Source organism: Cimex lectularius, unplaced genomic scaffold (assembly GCF_000648675.2).
Source record: "Cimex lectularius strain Harlan isolate CLEC.00 unplaced genomic scaffold, Clec_2.1 scaffold5, whole genome shotgun sequence".
NCBI lineage: Eukaryota > Metazoa > Arthropoda > Insecta > Hemiptera > Cimicidae > Cimex > Cimex lectularius.
Window position 1 is genome coordinate 2,528,626 of NW_019392993.1, and position 18,699 is coordinate 2,547,324.

Below are 18,699 nucleotides of genomic sequence, written 5' to 3' on the forward strand. Positions count from 1 at the left end.
TTGCTTTAAGATTGCTAGTAATGCTTACTTGATGCACAAAACTGTTATGAAATTGTTTTGGGAAAAACATCGCGGAATTAGACGAACCAAGATGTTTAATAAAATCACCAGCCAACTTAAAAACTTAACAAGAAAATTTTTAATTGTAATTAATATTTTCATTAAATTTCCTCCTGTGGTCTGCGTAGTGATGAACCTGCAATTTAGTCATTACTGATCATTTTTCATCTGCATATCCACACTGGGCTGGTCAGATGCATTTTGGTATTTTGCCATTTTCACTGTGGCTGTGCTATTTATGATTTATTATCAAGTCTCTCAAGACACATTGAAGATGACAAGACACCAATCCAGAGAAGACAGGCAGACCAAATTACAATTTTTTTTTTCTACTAGTTGAAACTGTTTGTAAATCTCACTGATTAAATTGTTACATGTGTTTAACTACAATCATTTTTTTTTTTTTTATGAGGGTGTGTCATTTAGCCATTTTTGGCATGAGTAAAGAGTCAAAAAAGGAGAAAAAATTCAAACTGGTTTTACTTTCAGCTGATCTTCACCTTAAATCCACTCGCCTTTTGCCTTGCTCCTATTTCCAGGTCCGGGTTATTTCAATTAAATAGTTTAACGACTGTTGCTAAATGACAAAAGCCCCTAGGCCAAGATCGATTACGAAACACATCCACAACATTCTATGATAATTAACAGGTTGATTTTGCTTTTCAGGGGACAGCCAGAATGGGATGCACAAGAGAACGGTGTACGAGCACAATCGTGTTGCGATGTGCTCACAGAAGAGGGCATTATGCCTTGCCACTGTTGTACTTTCCATTCTTTTCACCATATCGCTCATCATCGCCTACGCTGGACCCCAGACAGGTAATAATAAATCTTATTTTAAACCAATTTAAAATATTCTATTTATTTGTTCAGTATCCATTTAACTAGCGGTCAACCTTGTAACTTTTAAAGTATTAACTGATACGTCTTGGTCCTCTTCAGTAATTTTACAATATGCTGACTGTGTAACAATTAGTGCTTACAAGCATAACGTGATCTCAGAGTCGAGATGCTGGATGTTCAGGTCTCTGTGTGTCACTATTGCAATGTACCAAGTAGCAGCTTCCATATCATAGTTCTTTATTTTAAAGCCAATGTATTACGTTTGTATAACTTTCTTCAATACAGATTCAAATTCATTATTTCAATATGCAATATAGATTTTAATATATGATCAGAAAATCATTAGTTTATTTTGTATTAATAGTGGGGGAATTCCTTCTAAGTAACCAATATAGTTATTTTGAAGTCAATTTTTTTTCTTTTTATGATGCATACGTTTCAATTTAATTTTTCATCTAGCGACATGCCTAAATGTTTTATTGAATTTTGAGATAGAACTTTACCTCTGACAATGATTAGTTTGTCCTTTTAATTTTCTAGTTGTGTAAATGAACAAAAAAAAATTGATTTATATAAAACAAATAAAGATATTTTATATCAATACATTTGTCCAAAAAGTTTAAATGAGTTGAATTAGTAGGTTCTATGGGGAAATTTCAAGAATCATACGCATTTGATGCATGAAACCTCAAAACCATTCAACCCTTTGTGTCAATCCAGGGTTGCCATGAACATACAGGGGGCCACTAATTGCCGCAGTAATTTTTAATGACGCCCACCCATGCGGTGCTATCATATTCATTACAGAGGGGAGTGAGTTGTTCAGCTGTGGAATGGGCTGAAAAAGCTATTCAATCCTATGCTGCCACATTCAAATCAAAATGTACAACAGATACGAACAAATATAATTTTTATATGTATGTATAATGTAATATTTTTAATAAAAAAGCAAGAAGAATTTAACAGAAAACCTGGCTATAAAATACATTGAATCTTGCAAGAATTTTTTTGAAAACCGTTATATCTTAAAAACTCAAAATCTACTAATTAAAGAACATAAGAAATATTTCTATATAAATATAAAAATTGTAAGCTTTTTTATTACTTTATGCAGAGTCTTGAACGTACCTTAGGTCACATCCACCTATCTTCACTGCTTTGATTAAATCAGCAAAGACCAGCAGACCAGGATGATTGGATATGACCAAAAACTAAAATGTCTATCATCATTATTGTAAGTTTTTTACAAAATAACTATAGTTTATTTTGAATTTTAGACTGTCCATGTGCTGGCGAACGACCACCTTACATGGATGAACACGGACGGATTAATGGGTCAAGAAATATTATACCAATAGCGACCAATAACGAGCTGTTCCCTTGGAATAACCTCAGGCTTCCACATTATGTTCGGCCAACAAGGTATCATATCAACATCCACCCCAATTTGACCACACTAGATGTTAAAGGTAATTAATTTTGATTATTTTAACAAATAAAACGAAGTATTATAAGGATATTAATGGATAATCTAATTACAGGACAAGTGACAATAGACTTTCAAGTAGATAAAGACACTTATTTCTTAGTACTGAACAGCCAAAATTTAACTATCACTGACAAGGTATGAAAGTTTAATTACATCTTATTGTTAGATATGATTAAACAAAAAAGAGATTTTATAGATGGTGACTGACAGAAAAAGCCATAGGTTTCCCATAGCTAGAATGCTAGAATATCCTCCAAGGCAACAGCTTTACCTCGAGATGAAAGATAAATTCAGAAAAAAAGTTAACTATACCATAGTCATGAGATTCACTACAAGACTGAGCCGTGAAATGGAAGGATTTTATATCAGTAGTTACACGAATAAGGATGGTGAAAAAAGGTACGATATAGTTTCATCACGAGTGAAAACATTTTGATAATTGGTATCATTTTACAGATATTTAGCGACTACACACTTCGAACCGACATATGCCAGGTCAGCATTCCCATGCTTCGATGAGCCACAGTTCAAAGCGAAATTCAAAATGTCAATATTCAGGGACAGGTTCCACATCTCACTTTTCAACATGCCAATTATAAATACGGAAGATGCCGGATTCTACATGGGCACTGGGTTGGTGAGTAATGTGAAAGTCTGGTATACATGCAAGCAGAAGATAACGTTTTGACTAAATCTTTGTCCGTCTATATTTGGAACTGGTTTGCAATTTAAATTCTTTGACAAAATAAGTTTTAACTTGCTTTTGATATGTTGGAAGATACCAACTTAAAACATAAGTCTATTGCATTTCTTGAAACATGGAGCTATAGGCCTTATAGGACCCTGGCTCCAATTGCCAAACCTCCCAATCTAATGCCTTTCTCCTCTACTTCATACATTTAGCTTCTGTAGGTCGTTCTCCCCATCTTCAACCACTTCAACCTTGCTCAGCCTTTAGATCTTTCACCAGAATCAAGAATATTTGATGTCTTCCATCTAATGCAGATGGCCCAACCAGCGAAGGCTGCCCCTTTTTTTGAAATAGTTTTAAATCTTCATTGTTGAACAATTCTTTCAGTTCTGTATTCTAATAGAACCAGTAAATGCTGTTTTCTATCATTGGCCCAAAAAAATTTCTTTTAATTTCCTCTCCCAGCAGTTTACTCTTTTTTCTTCGGCAAGTATCCACATTTCCAATCCGTATGTGACTATTGCCTCAGAATCGTCCTATAAGTGGAACGTCTGGAAAGAGATTTATTTTGGAATGTGTTCCTTATTGCTCCTAAGTATCGATTTCCTACTGCTAACCTACTGCTTATATACTACCTCATTTTTTTGAGGTCAAGACAGCTCCAATACTTAAAATCATTCACACCTTTGAACCAATGTTCATTTATCTAATTTTCAGGCCAAATGGCACCGTTTCGCCCTGTCTGAATGCTTCTTTCAGACCTCTGTAAAAGACTGTCTGCAACTTTATTTTTCTTCTATAAAAAAATTTCATGTAATTGAATTTTGATGTATTTTTAGCTGAGGGACGATTTTCAAGAGTCTGTCGAGATGAGCACATATTTGGTGGCATTTGTGGTATGTGATTATCAACACATAAGAAAGGAAACTGAAAGAGGTGTTTCTGTGGCTGTATATGCTCCTCCTGATTTGCTTCCTCAAGCTCAGTTTGCACTTGATACTGCTACTGCGATGATGGATTATTATGAAGGCTACTTCAACATTTCATATCCCCTTCCTAAACAAGGTTAGACATTTGCGACTTTGTAGTAGTTAAGAATAATACAACAAGAAATAAAACAAGAATAATAAATTGTTTTGTTTTATTAGACTTGATAGCCATTCCTGATTTTGGAGTTGGTGCTATGGAAAACTGGGGATTAATCACGTACAAGGAAACATCTATATTGTACGAGCCGGACCAGACATCTGCGGCTGCTCATCAATGGGTTGCAGTAGTTGTCGCCCATGAATTGGCACACCAGGTAACATTCCAGTACCTTACAAGGCTCCTTACAGAAAAAAATCCCACGTTAAGAAATCCTCTTGGGAGAAACAAGCGCTACCCGTCAAATTTGTTCCAGTGGTTCGGGAATTTGGTAACGATGCGGTGGTGGAGCGACCTGTGGCTGAACGAAGGATTGGCCAGCTTCTTAGAATATCAAACGGTCGATGAGATCATGCCCGGGTGGAACATGATGGAACAGTTTGTCCTCGACAAGACTCAAGCAGGTCTCAACCTCGATGCGCTTTCCAACAGCCACCCGATTTCAGTTGCAGTACAAGATCCTACGGAAATTGAAGCAATTTTTGATACAATTTCATACAGCAAGGTTCGTATTTTAAATACATTTTGATTCATTTGACCTGTAATTTTTTTATTTAAATACTTAGGGAGCGGCTTTATTATATATGATGGAAACATTTTTGGGAGAAGATACACTGAAAGCTGGCCTTACCGATTATTTAGATACACACAAGTACAGTAATGCTGACACAAAAGATTTGTGGGCAATTATGAGCAAACATGCAAATCATTCTATACGTGTAAAGGTAAACAACATAAAAATAAACAAAACCAATGATATTTTATTTGTAATAATTTTTTTGTTATAGAATATAATGGATACTTGGACAAGACAGATGGGGTTTCCTTTAATCGAATTAACTAGAGAAAATGAGCAAATATCTGCATCACAGACGCGATTTTTGCTGACACCAGAGCCAAGAAATGAAAATTCAACAGCTCACATGGAACCAAAAGCACCGTATGGGTATAAGTGGTATGTTCCACTTTCGTACTACACTGACGTCTCTAAAGAAGAGACAATTTGGATGAACATGACTGATGGTAAATTGTTTTTTTGATCGTATATATTATTTGAGACAATTTTAATAAAAACTTTTTTGTTTGTTTTTGTAGTAAAATTTGAAATTAACTCAAGCGCAACTTGGCTCAAAGCAAATATTAACCAGTCAGGCTTTTATAGAGTAAACTATGATTCAAAAATGTGGGAAGTGTTGGTCGCAACGCTAAAGAAAAATCATTCTACTTTCAGTCCAACTGATCGTGCCAGCCTTTTAGATGATGCTTTTACATTATGCAGGTACTGCCAGTTGATACATATATTTTAAATGTAGAAAAGCTGAAAATTTACTGATTTTTCTTTTCTTTAAAAGAGCTGGGCTATTAAACATATCAACAGTGTTAGATATGTCTCTTTATCTTCGCGAAGAACGTGACTATGTGCCTTGGGCTACTGCCTTAATTCACCTTCAGTCCTGGGCGAGATTTCTTTCTGAATCAGCACCTTACAGGAGGTTCCTAAATTATACGAGCCAACTAATTTCGCCTGTTGCTCAATCGCTTGGATGGGCTGATGAAGGGACTCATTTAGAAAAGTAAACTGCTATCATATTCTAATGTGAAATTATTATTTATTAACTATCTGATGTTTCAGATTGATGAGATCAGACATCCTTGTCTCGGCTGTTCTTAGTGGAGTTAAAGAAACGGTCAAAGAAGCCAGGCAAAAGTTCCATGACTGGAAAGCGAATAAAATCACAATTCCACCGAACCTCCGCGAGGCAGTTTATACAGCGGGTATGATCAATTTAATTATTGTATACAATTTTAAACAAAGCAATTTACAAATGTTTCATGGACGATTTAGGTATAAAATATGGAGGTGTTGAAGAATGGAACCATTGTTGGGAAAAATATAACACAACAAGAATACCGAGTGAGAAGAAGCTTTTGCTTCGCGTCCTTGGAGTCGCCTCTGATCCTTGGATTCTTCAAAGGTGTTTAAAACAATGTCTTAACTTTTAGAGTTTAGCATTAATTCATAAGTGTTAAAAACACTCTTTAAATTAATTTCTTTTGTCAATTTTGTTGAATATTTACTTATGCTCTTTTAAAACTTTAGATATCTACTGTCAACATTGGATCGAGACAAAATAAGACCCCAGGACATCAAAGTAGTCGTTTCTGCAGTTTCATCCAACCCCGAAGGTGGTTTACTTGCCTGGAGGCACCTGAAAGCCCATTGGAGGGATCTCCAAACTCTCTTCGGCAATGGGACATTTACAATGGGGAGCCTAATTTCTGCCGTCACTCCACACTTTTCTACAGAATACGATTATAAAGAGGTAAATGGTTTTTTTGTACATTGTGTCACTATTTAATAACACAAAATTATGTATCAAAAGTTTAAGTAAAAGTGCATTCTCATTATTGTTAAATCTTTGTTTATTAACATAAGTTTTTTAATCGAGTTCTGTTCAAGTTATGAGTCACTTCTTTCAAGTTGAAATGTGACTTGAAATATGTGAACATCACAGTTGACTATTTCCTGTTCAACTTTTACACTGCATTGTGTGTAAAATTGTTTAAAAAAAAGTTCAAATGGCTAAGGTTAAGGTTAAAAGGATTCAGCCTTCTTATGAACTTGGGCACTGTGACCAATGTTAGTGTTTTGTGCAATCTCTGTCTAAAGCTCTTGTAAGCTTATGGCTTTTTGTCAGATCCCAAAGTTTTGTTAAGGATTCATGTATGCATCCTTCAGACCTTGTATTTTCCTCTCCCATGAGTATGAATCTCAGGTGGACATGTTCCGCTGTTTCTTATTCTTCCTTCTTTTTTCTGTTGCCCCAAGTGCCTCAGGAGTCTGCTGTGACCAGTCAGCAGTGTTATTATCATTGTAGTCCAATAGTTTTTTAAACATTTTTTTTATTTCCGTGCCTCTGTCTTGAAATAAAATTCTGTTGAACCAAGGACTTTTCTAAACTCAATGGATTGAAATGAACCCCTTGGCAAAAGGGTTCAGGGGCAATAGGTGGCCTCATATAACTTCCTTGGCCAATTTATCAGCCTCCTTGTTGCTCGAAGTCTGACAGGGCTTGAAAGTTTCAAGTAGATTTGGAGTATGCTGCTAAAATTATTAGAATTTATCATAAATGTTATTCCTTTTGGGTTTTGTCATCAATTGAGTTATGGTCAAATCTGCACATTCATGTACGAACACACATATACAGAGTTGAGCCTATTACTTCTTGTAGCTCGGCAGAATCACCCACCCTGGGTGTTGGCAGTCTGGGTCAGACATCGGTTTTATGCATCCATCTGCTGAGGTTGGGCTCTAAGGGCTCAACAGCTAGGAAATTTCAGCCCTCAACGTAATCAGTCTAGATCCGACCCTATTCACTGTCTCACTCATTGTTAAAAATATATTCTTCCTATTTACATACCATTTGTTTAGGTAGGGTGGAGTACTTGATATTTTTTCATCACCATCTACACATATTATATAATTAATCTAACTGAGGATCAATGGGTACTAAATATTCATCATTGGCCCACTATGTCCATACTAATAAATACATTCAGTCTCAACATGCACAAAGAAACAAAGTACTATATACACTAAAATAGTCCTGTTTTCTAAAAATCAGAACAGGGGGCCAGCCAGATACTTGTTACCATCTTCAAGTCCAATTCTCATATTGGGTGGCATGTCTGTACGCTCCCTATATGGAGCCAAGGAGTGGCACCCTCCAATTATTTGAAGCACAAGGTCGCACAGCGGTTGCTGTTTTGACTGGATGGTGCAGGCGAGTTAAGTTGAGCCTGGCACCAGAAAAGTCTGAGCTGATGCTCCTGAAAGGGACCTTAAATATGCGGTCGCCTCCAGTCATAAAAATTGAAGGGCAAACTATTAGGGCACCACCTGTCGTCACCTACTTGGGAGTCAAGATGTCCTCAGGATTAAAATTCGGAGCCAACGCCCGGTACACAAGAGAGAAAATTCCAGCACGAGTTGCTGTCATAAGGGCCATGTGTGGTGCGGCATGGGGCGTCTCCTACCGAAGTTGTCAAATTTACTATTCGGCATTGTGTCAGTCGGTTCTCCTGTATGCAGCCCCTGCGTGGGTACAAGGGCTACGGGCCGCCGACTGGGCAATAGCCTTGAGCACCCAGAGAACGGCGCTATTAGCCGTAACACAAGCGTATCGGACGACATCCACAGACGCCCTCCAGATCATAGCCGGCAGGCCACCGCTCGATCTGCAGGCGAGGGCAGTGTCCGCTGCCTGGGAGGTGGCAAACGGTCATCAGCCTAATATCCCCATAAGCAATGAACAGGATGCGAACATATGGATGCTTGAGGAGTGGCAGTGCCGGTGGGATAGGTCAGCCAAAGGCAGATATACGTACCAAATCTTCCCGAGCGTACCAAGGAGATTAGAAGCAAAGCATGTCCATGTGGACCATTACATGGTGCAACTCTTAACGGGGCATGGCGACTTTTCAGCCAAATTGTAAAGACCAGCCCATTATGCCCCTGCGGACACGAGGAGACAGCTGAGCACGTTGTTTCAAGGTGCGAAATGTATAGCATCCCCCGAACTAGATGGCTGTTTGAAACAAATGCCGAGGTAGCTAACATCAATTCGTTGCAAGGGATCGTTGCTAGACCAGATGGCTTTAAGGCCACCATGAGATATTGGAAGGCCGTAATGCGGCAAAAAGGCTGGCCTGCTTAGTAAGCAGTGATGCCTAAACATCATGCCATAACTACCGAAATAGCCGCATTGCTCTTCCCCCATGTTCCAGCTGGACGTCTCCGCGTGGCCCATCCTGGGGGTGCCATATTGGCACCGCTAAGTTCCGGTGGGGGAATCTGAGCCACGGCCACTAGGCAGAGAAAGCCAAAACGTCACCTGCAAAGCCCGCTCAAGGGCCTAGAAGCGGGACACGAATAGAAAAGACCTAGTGGCACCCTCCAATTAAAGGTTTGTAAACACTGGGCAAATCTCAGTCAACGAAAGACAACCAACCACTATGTTGGCCGTGATTTGCTTAGTGTGTACGGGAGGCGAATCAGAGCTAACAAAGCAGTTGGCCTTAGTTCGGACTGCTGGTGGTAACTTCAAAAGATTTGACGTTGGGTTGGCTTAAAGACCTCTTAGTGCAGACACTGGCTCGATTGTTCGTTGGTTCATTCTTGTGCTGAAAAATAATGAGACTACATTAAAACTGAGTGGATTTTATCGTGAATGGGACCCTATGAACTGTGAATATAAAAACAAATTGAAAAGATTAGGCACTTGGCGGGAAATAAATGAGCTTTTAAAAAGTAGTGTGAACGATGTGAAAACGAAAATGGAATCTTTATTAACATCTTTTCACCGTGAAAGACAACGAGAAGAAAACAAAACTGGAAGTGGTGCTGATGAAGTCTACAAATTTTGTTTGTTTTTAGAGCCAACTCCAATTCCACATAGCCGAATCCCTTGACCGCAACCCATTGGTTTGATGAGGTTGAGCCAAGGATGGCCAATGTGTTAGTGACCAATGTTCAGCCTAATATATTGGTTGTCTTTTGTTGGCTGAGATTTGCTTAGTGCAAATGCACCTTAAGTGGAGGAATACATGGAGCAACTTTTCTCTACATGTCAGGCACAAAAAATTTCCTTTGAATAACTCTCTTATATAATACATATTGTATTTTATATGGATTTTTATATATCATATAAAAATACAAATTTGCGAAAAAATATTTTTTGTTCTATTGCCAAAGAAATGAAAATTGTCGGATTTATTATTGCAAATTTAAGATATTTGCCTTTGGCCTTGGATTACCAGACAATTCTTTGCAGGGTGGTGTGATATTTAGCTGCTGAAATTTATGATTTATCCCCTGTACAGATGATGTGATTTTATGAGTACAAAAATTAAGATCTGAAATAAAATGTATGTTTTATCATAAAAGAAATGAAAATTGCCCAACTTATTATTGCTACTTTGAAGAACTAAATTAGTTGGTTAGAACAATGTATTAGAAAGAACATTTAATAATTTTATATCAAAACTAAATCAATTTTTAGTGAAACGTGTGAACAAAAACTGATTTGTTACACCTTAAAACATATAAAATGTAATAAGTGGCCAAAGAGTTCCAGTTTGATCTTAGTATGTTAATTTAATATATTTTCTTCTCAACTCTATACCCACCAAAATTATAAATTTACTTAATAACAAGTAAAGTTATTTTTATTTTAACTAAATTAATATTGATGTATTTCCTATTTTTCATGAATCATTGCAACTTGTAAAGAGAAGCTAACAATTTTTTTTTTTCAGGTAGATATGTTTTTCCGACACATAGATGTTGGCTCAGGATCGAGGGCTTTAGACCAGTGCCTCGAAACGATCAAACTCAATATCCACTGGGTTAGGAGAAACGAGCAAATTCTAGACGACTGGCTAATTAAGTATTTAAACAGTTAGTCTGTACCTTTGAATTAGACATATAGAAGGAAAAAGGGATTAAAGAGAAATTAGATTAATTATTATTTTTGTAATGATGAAATATATATAGAGAGAGAAAAAAAGAAATCAATTATTAAAAATGAATCTCTTTCTCCTCGAGTCAGTCGGGGTACTCCGTGTTCAATTGGTGCAACATTTTTTTCCGCTAGTATATTTTAAAAGAAGTATATATTTCTTGAGCCACATTAGGACCTTTAACTACTTATCGGTGTACTTGTATTTATCCCTGAATTGTTACCAAAGCAAACTCTACTATTGGGATAAAATGTTTTTTTAAAAATTGAAAATTTCAATAAAAAGGCTTGTGAAATTTATAGATTCCAGGTTTTTTATAATCATAATTTATTTTGTATTGAGACAAATTTTTTTCCGATAAAAATTTTAATTCTAATGGGTGAGAATATATGGATCTAGTCATGAATATTCTAATATTAACTAAATCTAGATTTTAGGTTTGCAGAGAAGTACAGTTGGGGGATTTTCACTCAACATTAATCTACCATAAATTTATGTACATAATTTATCCCAATAGTAAAACTTAGCTGTGTTAAAAAACGACTTGTATTCACAGAAGAAATTTCAATGTACATATTAAACAACTGCTAAAGTTCAAAATAAGGTGCAATTTTGAGTTTTATGTGCAATGTATAATTAATGTGTTTTTAATTTATATAAACTTTTTGGCTTTGTTTATTGGAGCAAAATTTCTATAATTGTTTCTTACTCATATTCACAAATATTCAGGTGTTTATCTCTACAGTCTTCTTTCATAACATCTGAAATAAAGTTTACATTTCCTGTATTTTTGTGTGGTTTCAATATGTTGACTTTTTTTAAATTAAATTAATAGACAAAGCCTGAAATCATTATATTTTTTATTTTATAAACATACTTTATTGTTAGTTTATTTGTTGTATAGTGTAAACAATTTTACCCTTTTATACACAAAGTTCCTCTCAAAAGAAAAGCAAACAGGCATTTTTGTAGGATTAGTTTTTATTTGTTACAATAATAGAACAGACCCTATTATTTTTTCAAAACTTTACAGTAAGATAAAGAAAATATTTTTTAACAAATCTAGTACAAATTGATAAAAATAGTAATCTTTATTTATTTACTAAATTTATAAGAAAATTTATGGATGAATGAAAAGGAAACACAGCTACAATCAATTCTAGTCCAGGAAGAGAGTGTCTTTTAGAATTCTTTTTTATACAATTAAGATTTTAAATGTGAAAGCAAAACTGCAAAATAAGCTATTAAAGTGCCAAAAAAACCAAATAAAATCCACTGGAGGAGGTAAAAAAGAAAAGTTAGGTTGCTATTAGTTTAAAAATGGGCACAATTATTAGATATTGCTAGTTTTTATACCTTCTAGTTTTTGTATACCAACTTATTTATATTTTTCTTATCAATTATAACATTTATTAAGAAAAAAAGTATATACATATAAATAGGCATTGTATCATACACTAGTTTTTTGAAAACTGTTGCCATACATGGCCTATTGATATGAAAATGATAAAAATTCTATTAGAAATCTACACAAGATAGATTTCATTATTATCTTTGTAAATTAAGTATATATTTTAGTATAAAAACAAAACAAAAATGAAGAAATATTAGCCTTTGAAGGGATAATGTCCATTAACTAATCATATCACTGTTATTATCTTCACCTCATGTGTAAATAGTTAATGTAATATTGATATGATGCAGAGAATTAAGTAAAAAGTAAGAAATTGTGGGTTTGTGTTTTGGGCGAGAGTAAAAGTGGAAAAAATGTCTTAGAGTTTAATTATGGAAATACATGTTTTTTATTTTTTATTTATTTATTTTTTTTTTGTTAAGGATCTGGCTTTTTAAAATAACCCTTGTTCTAACTATCTACGATTGTATATGATGTTGATTAAATATGAAAACCATTACTGCAATTAATTTATCTTCAGTAATTTAGAATCGGGTTGTTAAATGTGTTAAAATTTTGAATAAAAAAAGTCCACAATTTGAAAATCTAAGAAATGAAGTTAACTGTCAATAGTGAAAAAGCTGTACAAAATAAAGAATTAAAAAAATTGAATTTATAATAGTTTTAATTCCAATAATTAATTCCCTGCAATAATGTGATACTGATTTTTCTATTTTCAGTATGTGTAAGTTTCAGCACCGAGTCTTTAGGTGGATTATAATAAAATGTTGTACATAATCCTTATATTTAAAATATAGCATTGATACTTTATGTTTTAATTCATTATTTTTTTATGTGCACTTTCAAAAATGTACATTTATATATATACAGGGTGAATTGCTACTCGTGCTACAAACTTCTCCAGTAGATTCTTCACCCTAAAATGAACAAAAAAGTTCATATTGTCCATGGTCCGATTCTCAACCATTTCAGAGTAATTTCGCTTTTTATCGATTTTGAAAGATATCACGTCCTGGCGTCGGAAAATCGTGATATCTTTTAATCTAAACATTTCTCTGAAAATCTAATAGCACCGTTGAAATTCCCGTTAATTTTTCAATAAGAAGATGACGGTGGCAAAATGTTTGGGCTAATTTTTTGTGTTTTATTTCAGCCAGAACTACAAAAAGAGTGGAAAATTGTGTAAATCGGAAAGTGTATAAAGTAATCCAGAGTTTCTAATTTTAGTCTCAGAAGGCAGCAAATTTGAGGAAAACTACCTGATTTAATAACGCTTCCAACGCACTCGTCATTTTCTTATTTAGTGGTTGTGAGACCAAGATGTTGATGACAAAAAGAGAAAAAATGGTGGTTCAAGGATTGCTAATGTTTGAGAGTGACTTGCTACTCGTGCTACAAACTTCACCAGTAGATTCTTGACCCTAAAATGAACAAAAAAGTTCATATTGACCATGGTCCGATTCTCAACCATTTCAGAGTAATTTCGCTTTTTATCGATTTTGAAAGATATCACGTCCTGGCGTCGGAAAATCGTGATATCTTTTAATCTAAACATTTCTCTTAAAATCTATAAGCACCGTTGAAATCCCCGTTAATTTTTCAATAAGAAGATGAAGGTGGCAAAACGTTTGGGTCTTTCTTCCTTGACCTTCTAGCTGTTTGTAAACTTCTTAAGCATTACATACTAAATGGGCATTAAATTAAATTAAAAAATTTCAATGGAATTATGATTTTGATTCTCTCTAAAAATTAACGGGGATTTCAACGGTGCTTATAGATTTTAAGAGAAATGTTTAGATTAAAAGATATCACGATTTTCCGACGCCAGGACGTGATATCTTTCAAAATCGATAAAAAGCGAAATTACTCTGAAATGGTTGAGAATCGGACCATGGTCAATATGAACTTTTTTGTTCATTTTAGGGTGAAGAATCTACTGGAGAAGTTTGTAGCACGAGTAGCAATTCACCCTGTATATATATATATTTTTTTTTTAATTTGTGATCTGATAGTTACCAACCGTTTTGGTCTGCCCATGCATGCTGGGTTGGTCAGATCCGGCTCAACATTTCACCATCTTGCTTGGTATACCAGACGATCGGAAACGATTAAATTACAGGTTCAATCACCCTAATCTCAGGAGAAAATCTAACATTTCTTTGACAAAGTTTGACAAAAGTTCTTTGACAAAATAATTATTAAGGTAAGAAAAATGACAGGACCTCTTGTAATTAAGGAAAGCTGTGTGATGCTTGGCAATTCACATACTTTATTACACTCCTATAAAATGAAATCAATATTATCTGAAAATAAATAAAAGTACAGATGTTAATTGTAATTTACAGAAAACTTTTTTTCCAGGGGCAACGGGTTGAATATAAAGAAAAATCGGTATTATTCAAGTAGACAGTTTTTTATGTGATTTGATGAACATCATATTCCATTTAATTTACCCTGAGGTTTATAAATCACTTAATAAATAAATAAATACACTACATCATAATACATAAACTATAAAATTCACATCAAACAACTCTTCATCACTTGCAGTGATATATCAATTAAAAATAAAACTGAATATTTAACAAAACAGATCATTTCATAATTGCATGTTTAAATAATCTCAGAAGAATGGTTTGAGAATTTGACATTAAATTAAATCATGCCTAGCATAAATTACCATTTGGTTCAACTTTTATCAATTTTCACAAACAAATAACATTAATTTTTAACTTAAATCACATTTATTACATCAATTATGATTATTAGATTTGAGCTTATACATGGGTTGCTTTTAAGCTTGTAATTCTATTGACCTAGTTATTCTTTTTTAAAGAATTTAATTTCTTTTTGGTACGTTTCTAGACCTACACTGCATATGAGAAAAATATATTTATTGTAACAATTATTTTGTAAATTTAATTACTTCAAAATAGTTTTTGAAAATAATAGTATATATTCTCAATTTTTTAAGTCTTTCAATATAACCAGTACCAGCAGTTTGATGAAAATTGTCTATCGTCGTGTCCATGCTTTTGTAATCTTTTCCAGTGGAATCAGTTCATATATAACATCTCTGACTGCAGACAATTTTTCAGTTTGATTGATCTGTTTTCACTTTTATTTTCACAAAGATGATCGTGAAATTACGTTGAATTGTGTAAACTGATTGACTGTGATATTCACCTATTTGGCTTAAATCGTATTAAACTTGAATTTATATGATATCAAGAATAATAAACCCCATTTTATTTAAGTTTTTGTATTATAAATTTGTTATTGTAGTATTATTATTAGTAATGATTTGCAAGAAATTTGTTGCAACTTTCAAGATAACCCATCATTTTTTAATGGAGAGATCCACAGTTTAGAGAGATGATAAAAGAAGAAAAGTAAATGAAAGATGTAATACAAAAATTAATTAGATAGAATTTTTTTAAAGTTAACATCTTTCAACTTACCGAACATTGGTTACATTTTTCACCATTTAAATCCTTTCTATTACCAATTTGTAATTAACATTTTGAATTGGAAAGTAGGTTAAGAATATTACATAGAACATTGACACATAATGTGATTTAAAAATAAAAATAAAAATGGATTAAGGTTTACTTGTGTCTCGGAATGTAATAACAGGCTCAGATCTGTGCCCTGATACTTTAGGCGTGTGTTTGCTAATAGTTAACATCTCCTGTAAAAGAAAAAAGAGAATTCAATAATAAATTCTTGCATCGAGCTGTTGTTAGGCTGACCTGACTTCGGTGTTTTTTATATGCTCTGACAGCTCTCAGATGTAGTTGGTGCAATAATTTCGCAGCTGCGACATCTCCGGCGTCTGAAAGAAGTTCATTGCCAATCGGCCTTCGTAACAGATCTGGAGTCTCACTCAGCCCTGCATATTAAAAATTGATTTTCATCAACTCTTGCTGTTATTTAAAAATTCGTTAATTACTTTCTGAACTGAGACTGCTTTGGTCGATGTCTTGTATGCGAGCCATGCGCATCGCCGTGTCTTCCCCGACGAGCCAGTAGGTAAGCATTTCACCCTTTCCCTGAAATATGAAATATAGCATCTCCCATTATGGTTTAAAGTAGTATGCTTTCAAAATGTAATACCTTGATCATGATATTTCCCCTTTCTTCGCAAGTGTAACCGCCTAGCCTGTCAAGGAGGTCTTTAGTTGTGTGAGATATATGTATTTTAAAAGCTTCACCCGTTGATTCCATTCTTGAAGCTGTGTTTACTGTATCCCCAAATAAGCAATACCTAGGCATTTTAAGTCCTACAACTCCAGCGACACAATGACCTTTAAAAAACAACAAACTTTCATTAAGAAGACATCCATTTAAACCCCAATTTTAAATTGTAATTTATCATACATTATGGCTATGAGCAATGAGTTGATTAGGAATGATTTTGGAACAAGATGACATTCATCAAAATTATTATCATGCGGGGAAAAAAATAAAAATAAATAAATAAATAAATAAAAAATAAAATAAAAAAATAATTTTTCATTTGGACAATTCAAAATATTAGTATGATTTAATCAAAGCACAGTACTGCCAGAAAGAGATACAATTAAGTGCAGAATTAAAATATTTATAAATTTTGTTGAAATTATTAGGACAAATAAAATAAGTGTAGTAATATGCGAAATTTATTTGTAAAAATTACATACCTGAATACCATCAGGTAATGTGTTTTTTGACAAATCTCCCTCTCACTCATGTTATTTCATATTTTCTCTTTCATTATATCTCTTTCTCTCACTCACTGATTCTCTTTTTACTCCCACTCTCTCTTTCTCTCACACACACTTTCTCTCTCCCTTTTCATTCACACTTTCACTCACTCACTCTCACTCTCTCTCTCTCTCTCTCTCTCTCTCTTGCTCTTTTTATCACTCATTCTTTCTCTCCCTTCTTTTTCACTCGCTCTATAGATCTTTTTTTCTCGCACTCACTCTCCCACTCACTCCCTCTCTCTCTTTATCTCAATAACTCTCTCCTTAACACAAACACACACTCTCTCTCTCTCTTTATCTTAATAACTCTCTCCTTAATACAAACATGCTCTCTCTCTCTCTCTCTCTCTCTCTCTCTCAATAACTCTCTCTTTAACACAAACTCTCTCTCTCTCTCTCTCTCTCTCTCTCTCTCTCTTGCTCTTTTTATAACTCATTATTTCTCTCCCTTCTTTTTCACTCGCTCTATAGATCTTTCTTTTTTCGCACTCACTCTCCCTCTCTCTATCTTAATAAGTCTCTCCTTAACACAAACACACTCTCACTCTCTCTCTCTTATTTCCTTCACCCTTACTCTCAATTGAGCTAATTGTTCAATGTAAATTATGTATGAATAATCTCTATTAATAGAATTTTTTATTGCAAAGTATGGTTGAGTTGAAAAGTGCGAGACTGGAAATCTTGATTTCAGGATCAGTACCCCGTGGTACTGGCACTAATTTTTCATCTCAACCCTACTTGGCATAAAAAAATAATATATCAACTAAAGTAATTACTTTGGTTAATAGGACCAACTGAAAAACATATCTACTAATCGAGTTACAATGAAGATAGAAAACATTTGAATACAAAAGGTTGATAGATTTGGTTTCCTTATATTCCTTAGTTTAACACTTTGAATTGAATTTTGTTTATTAAAGACCCTGCTTTAAACATGCCTGACACTTGATGATGAATATTTTGAATAACTTGCTTCAACTCAAAAAATTTAATTAATTAAAAAATTAAATAAATAATATTTGTAGCGTAAATAACAAATTTCTGTTGATTGGGAAACAACTATGAGATCTTCACCTCGAGCTTTAAGTTGGTATTTGTTATCACAATATAGTGGGTTATGAGAAAAAAAGTGAGCCCAATCTGACAGAATTAAATTGAAGAGCAACTTCTACTGTTGAACCATAGAAGGTTGATGCTTTTCATCAAAATTTACAAGAGTACAAAAAAAGAAGAAGAAGAAGAAGGAAGAGAGAGAGAGAGAGAGAAAGANAAGAAGGTATAGAACAGAATTAAAAAGAGAGATCATTAATTATGAAATTTTAAGAATTTTAAGTTATTTAATTCATTATAGAAACTCACAAAATCAAAAAGAGGTCGAGTCCGCGCCCTATGTGTATTGGGTCTTACCCCTTCAATTTTATATAATTGAAAGCAGAAAGTCATTTTTTTTTATTTTTTAAGGACGGTAAATACACACGGGCGCATCGGACCTCCGATATTCATCGATTTTTAACCAATTTGGTGATTTTTAAAAAAGTTTATTCCATCTCCGTGAGAAGTTCGCAACGGAGGAGGAAATGTTAGGTGCTTCGTCACTTTGAAAAACTCGAGTTCTATTTTCGCGAAAACGGAAAATCTCAGACAATCGGAAAATGGAATTGTTTTTCAAATTTGTTTTTGACGAAATCATCAGTATTAACAGTGTTAGGGAAGATAATCACGAAATTTGTTTCCCGCTGTTGACTACTTGACAGCGCTGAATTCTCAATTTATGGTTTTCTCGGTT

The 18,699-nt window shown here is 34.2% G+C and overlaps 2 protein-coding genes across 11 annotated transcripts in view; one reads left to right on the forward strand and one right to left on the reverse strand.

Moving 5' to 3' along the window:
* Positions 1–11,799, forward strand: part of LOC106666065 (endoplasmic reticulum aminopeptidase 1-like) — a 66,056-nt gene extending 54,257 nt beyond the window's left edge. For 5 of the 7 annotated variants that reach the window (XM_024229635.1, XM_024229637.1, XM_024229638.1 and 2 more), the window contains 16 exons: positions 727–879; positions 2,181–2,372; positions 2,445–2,527; positions 2,589–2,791; positions 2,849–3,029; positions 3,923–4,148; positions 4,232–4,386; positions 4,486–4,734; positions 4,796–4,954; positions 5,018–5,252; positions 5,325–5,508; positions 5,582–5,803; positions 5,863–6,005; positions 6,076–6,205; positions 6,331–6,553; positions 10,548–11,799. In XM_024229635.1, the coding sequence (XP_024085403.1) occupies positions 727–879; positions 2,181–2,372; positions 2,445–2,527; positions 2,589–2,791; positions 2,849–3,029; positions 3,923–4,148; positions 4,232–4,386; positions 4,486–4,734; positions 4,796–4,954; positions 5,018–5,252; positions 5,325–5,508; positions 5,582–5,803; positions 5,863–6,005; positions 6,076–6,205; positions 6,331–6,553; positions 10,548–10,694 (2,885 nt within the window). In that variant the 3' untranslated portion in view covers positions 10,695–11,799. Of the gene's footprint in view, positions 1–296; positions 600–726; positions 880–2,180; positions 2,373–2,444; positions 2,528–2,588; positions 2,792–2,848; positions 3,030–3,922; positions 4,149–4,231; positions 4,387–4,485; positions 4,735–4,795; positions 4,955–5,017; positions 5,253–5,324; positions 5,509–5,581; positions 5,804–5,862; positions 6,006–6,075; positions 6,206–6,330; positions 6,554–10,547 lie in introns of those variants that run through there. The other 2 variants (XM_024229640.1, XM_024229636.1) reach the window with 2 other exon arrangements.
* Positions 11,800–14,177: 2,378 nt separating this feature from the next.
* Positions 14,178–18,699, reverse strand: part of LOC106666095 (guanylate cyclase 32E) — a 70,447-nt gene continuing 65,925 nt past the window's right edge. For 3 of the 4 annotated variants that reach the window (XM_024229692.1, XM_024229689.1, XM_024229690.1), the window contains 4 exons: positions 16,282–16,472; positions 16,118–16,217; positions 15,918–16,057; positions 14,536–15,856 (listed from right to left, as the gene is read on the reverse strand). In XM_024229692.1, the coding sequence (XP_024085460.1) occupies positions 15,767–15,856; positions 15,918–16,057; positions 16,118–16,217; positions 16,282–16,472 (521 nt within the window). In that variant the 3' untranslated portion in view covers positions 14,536–15,766. Of the gene's footprint in view, positions 14,446–14,535; positions 15,857–15,917; positions 16,058–16,117; positions 16,218–16,281; positions 16,473–18,699 lie in introns of those variants that run through there. The other variant, XM_024229691.1, reaches the window with a different exon arrangement.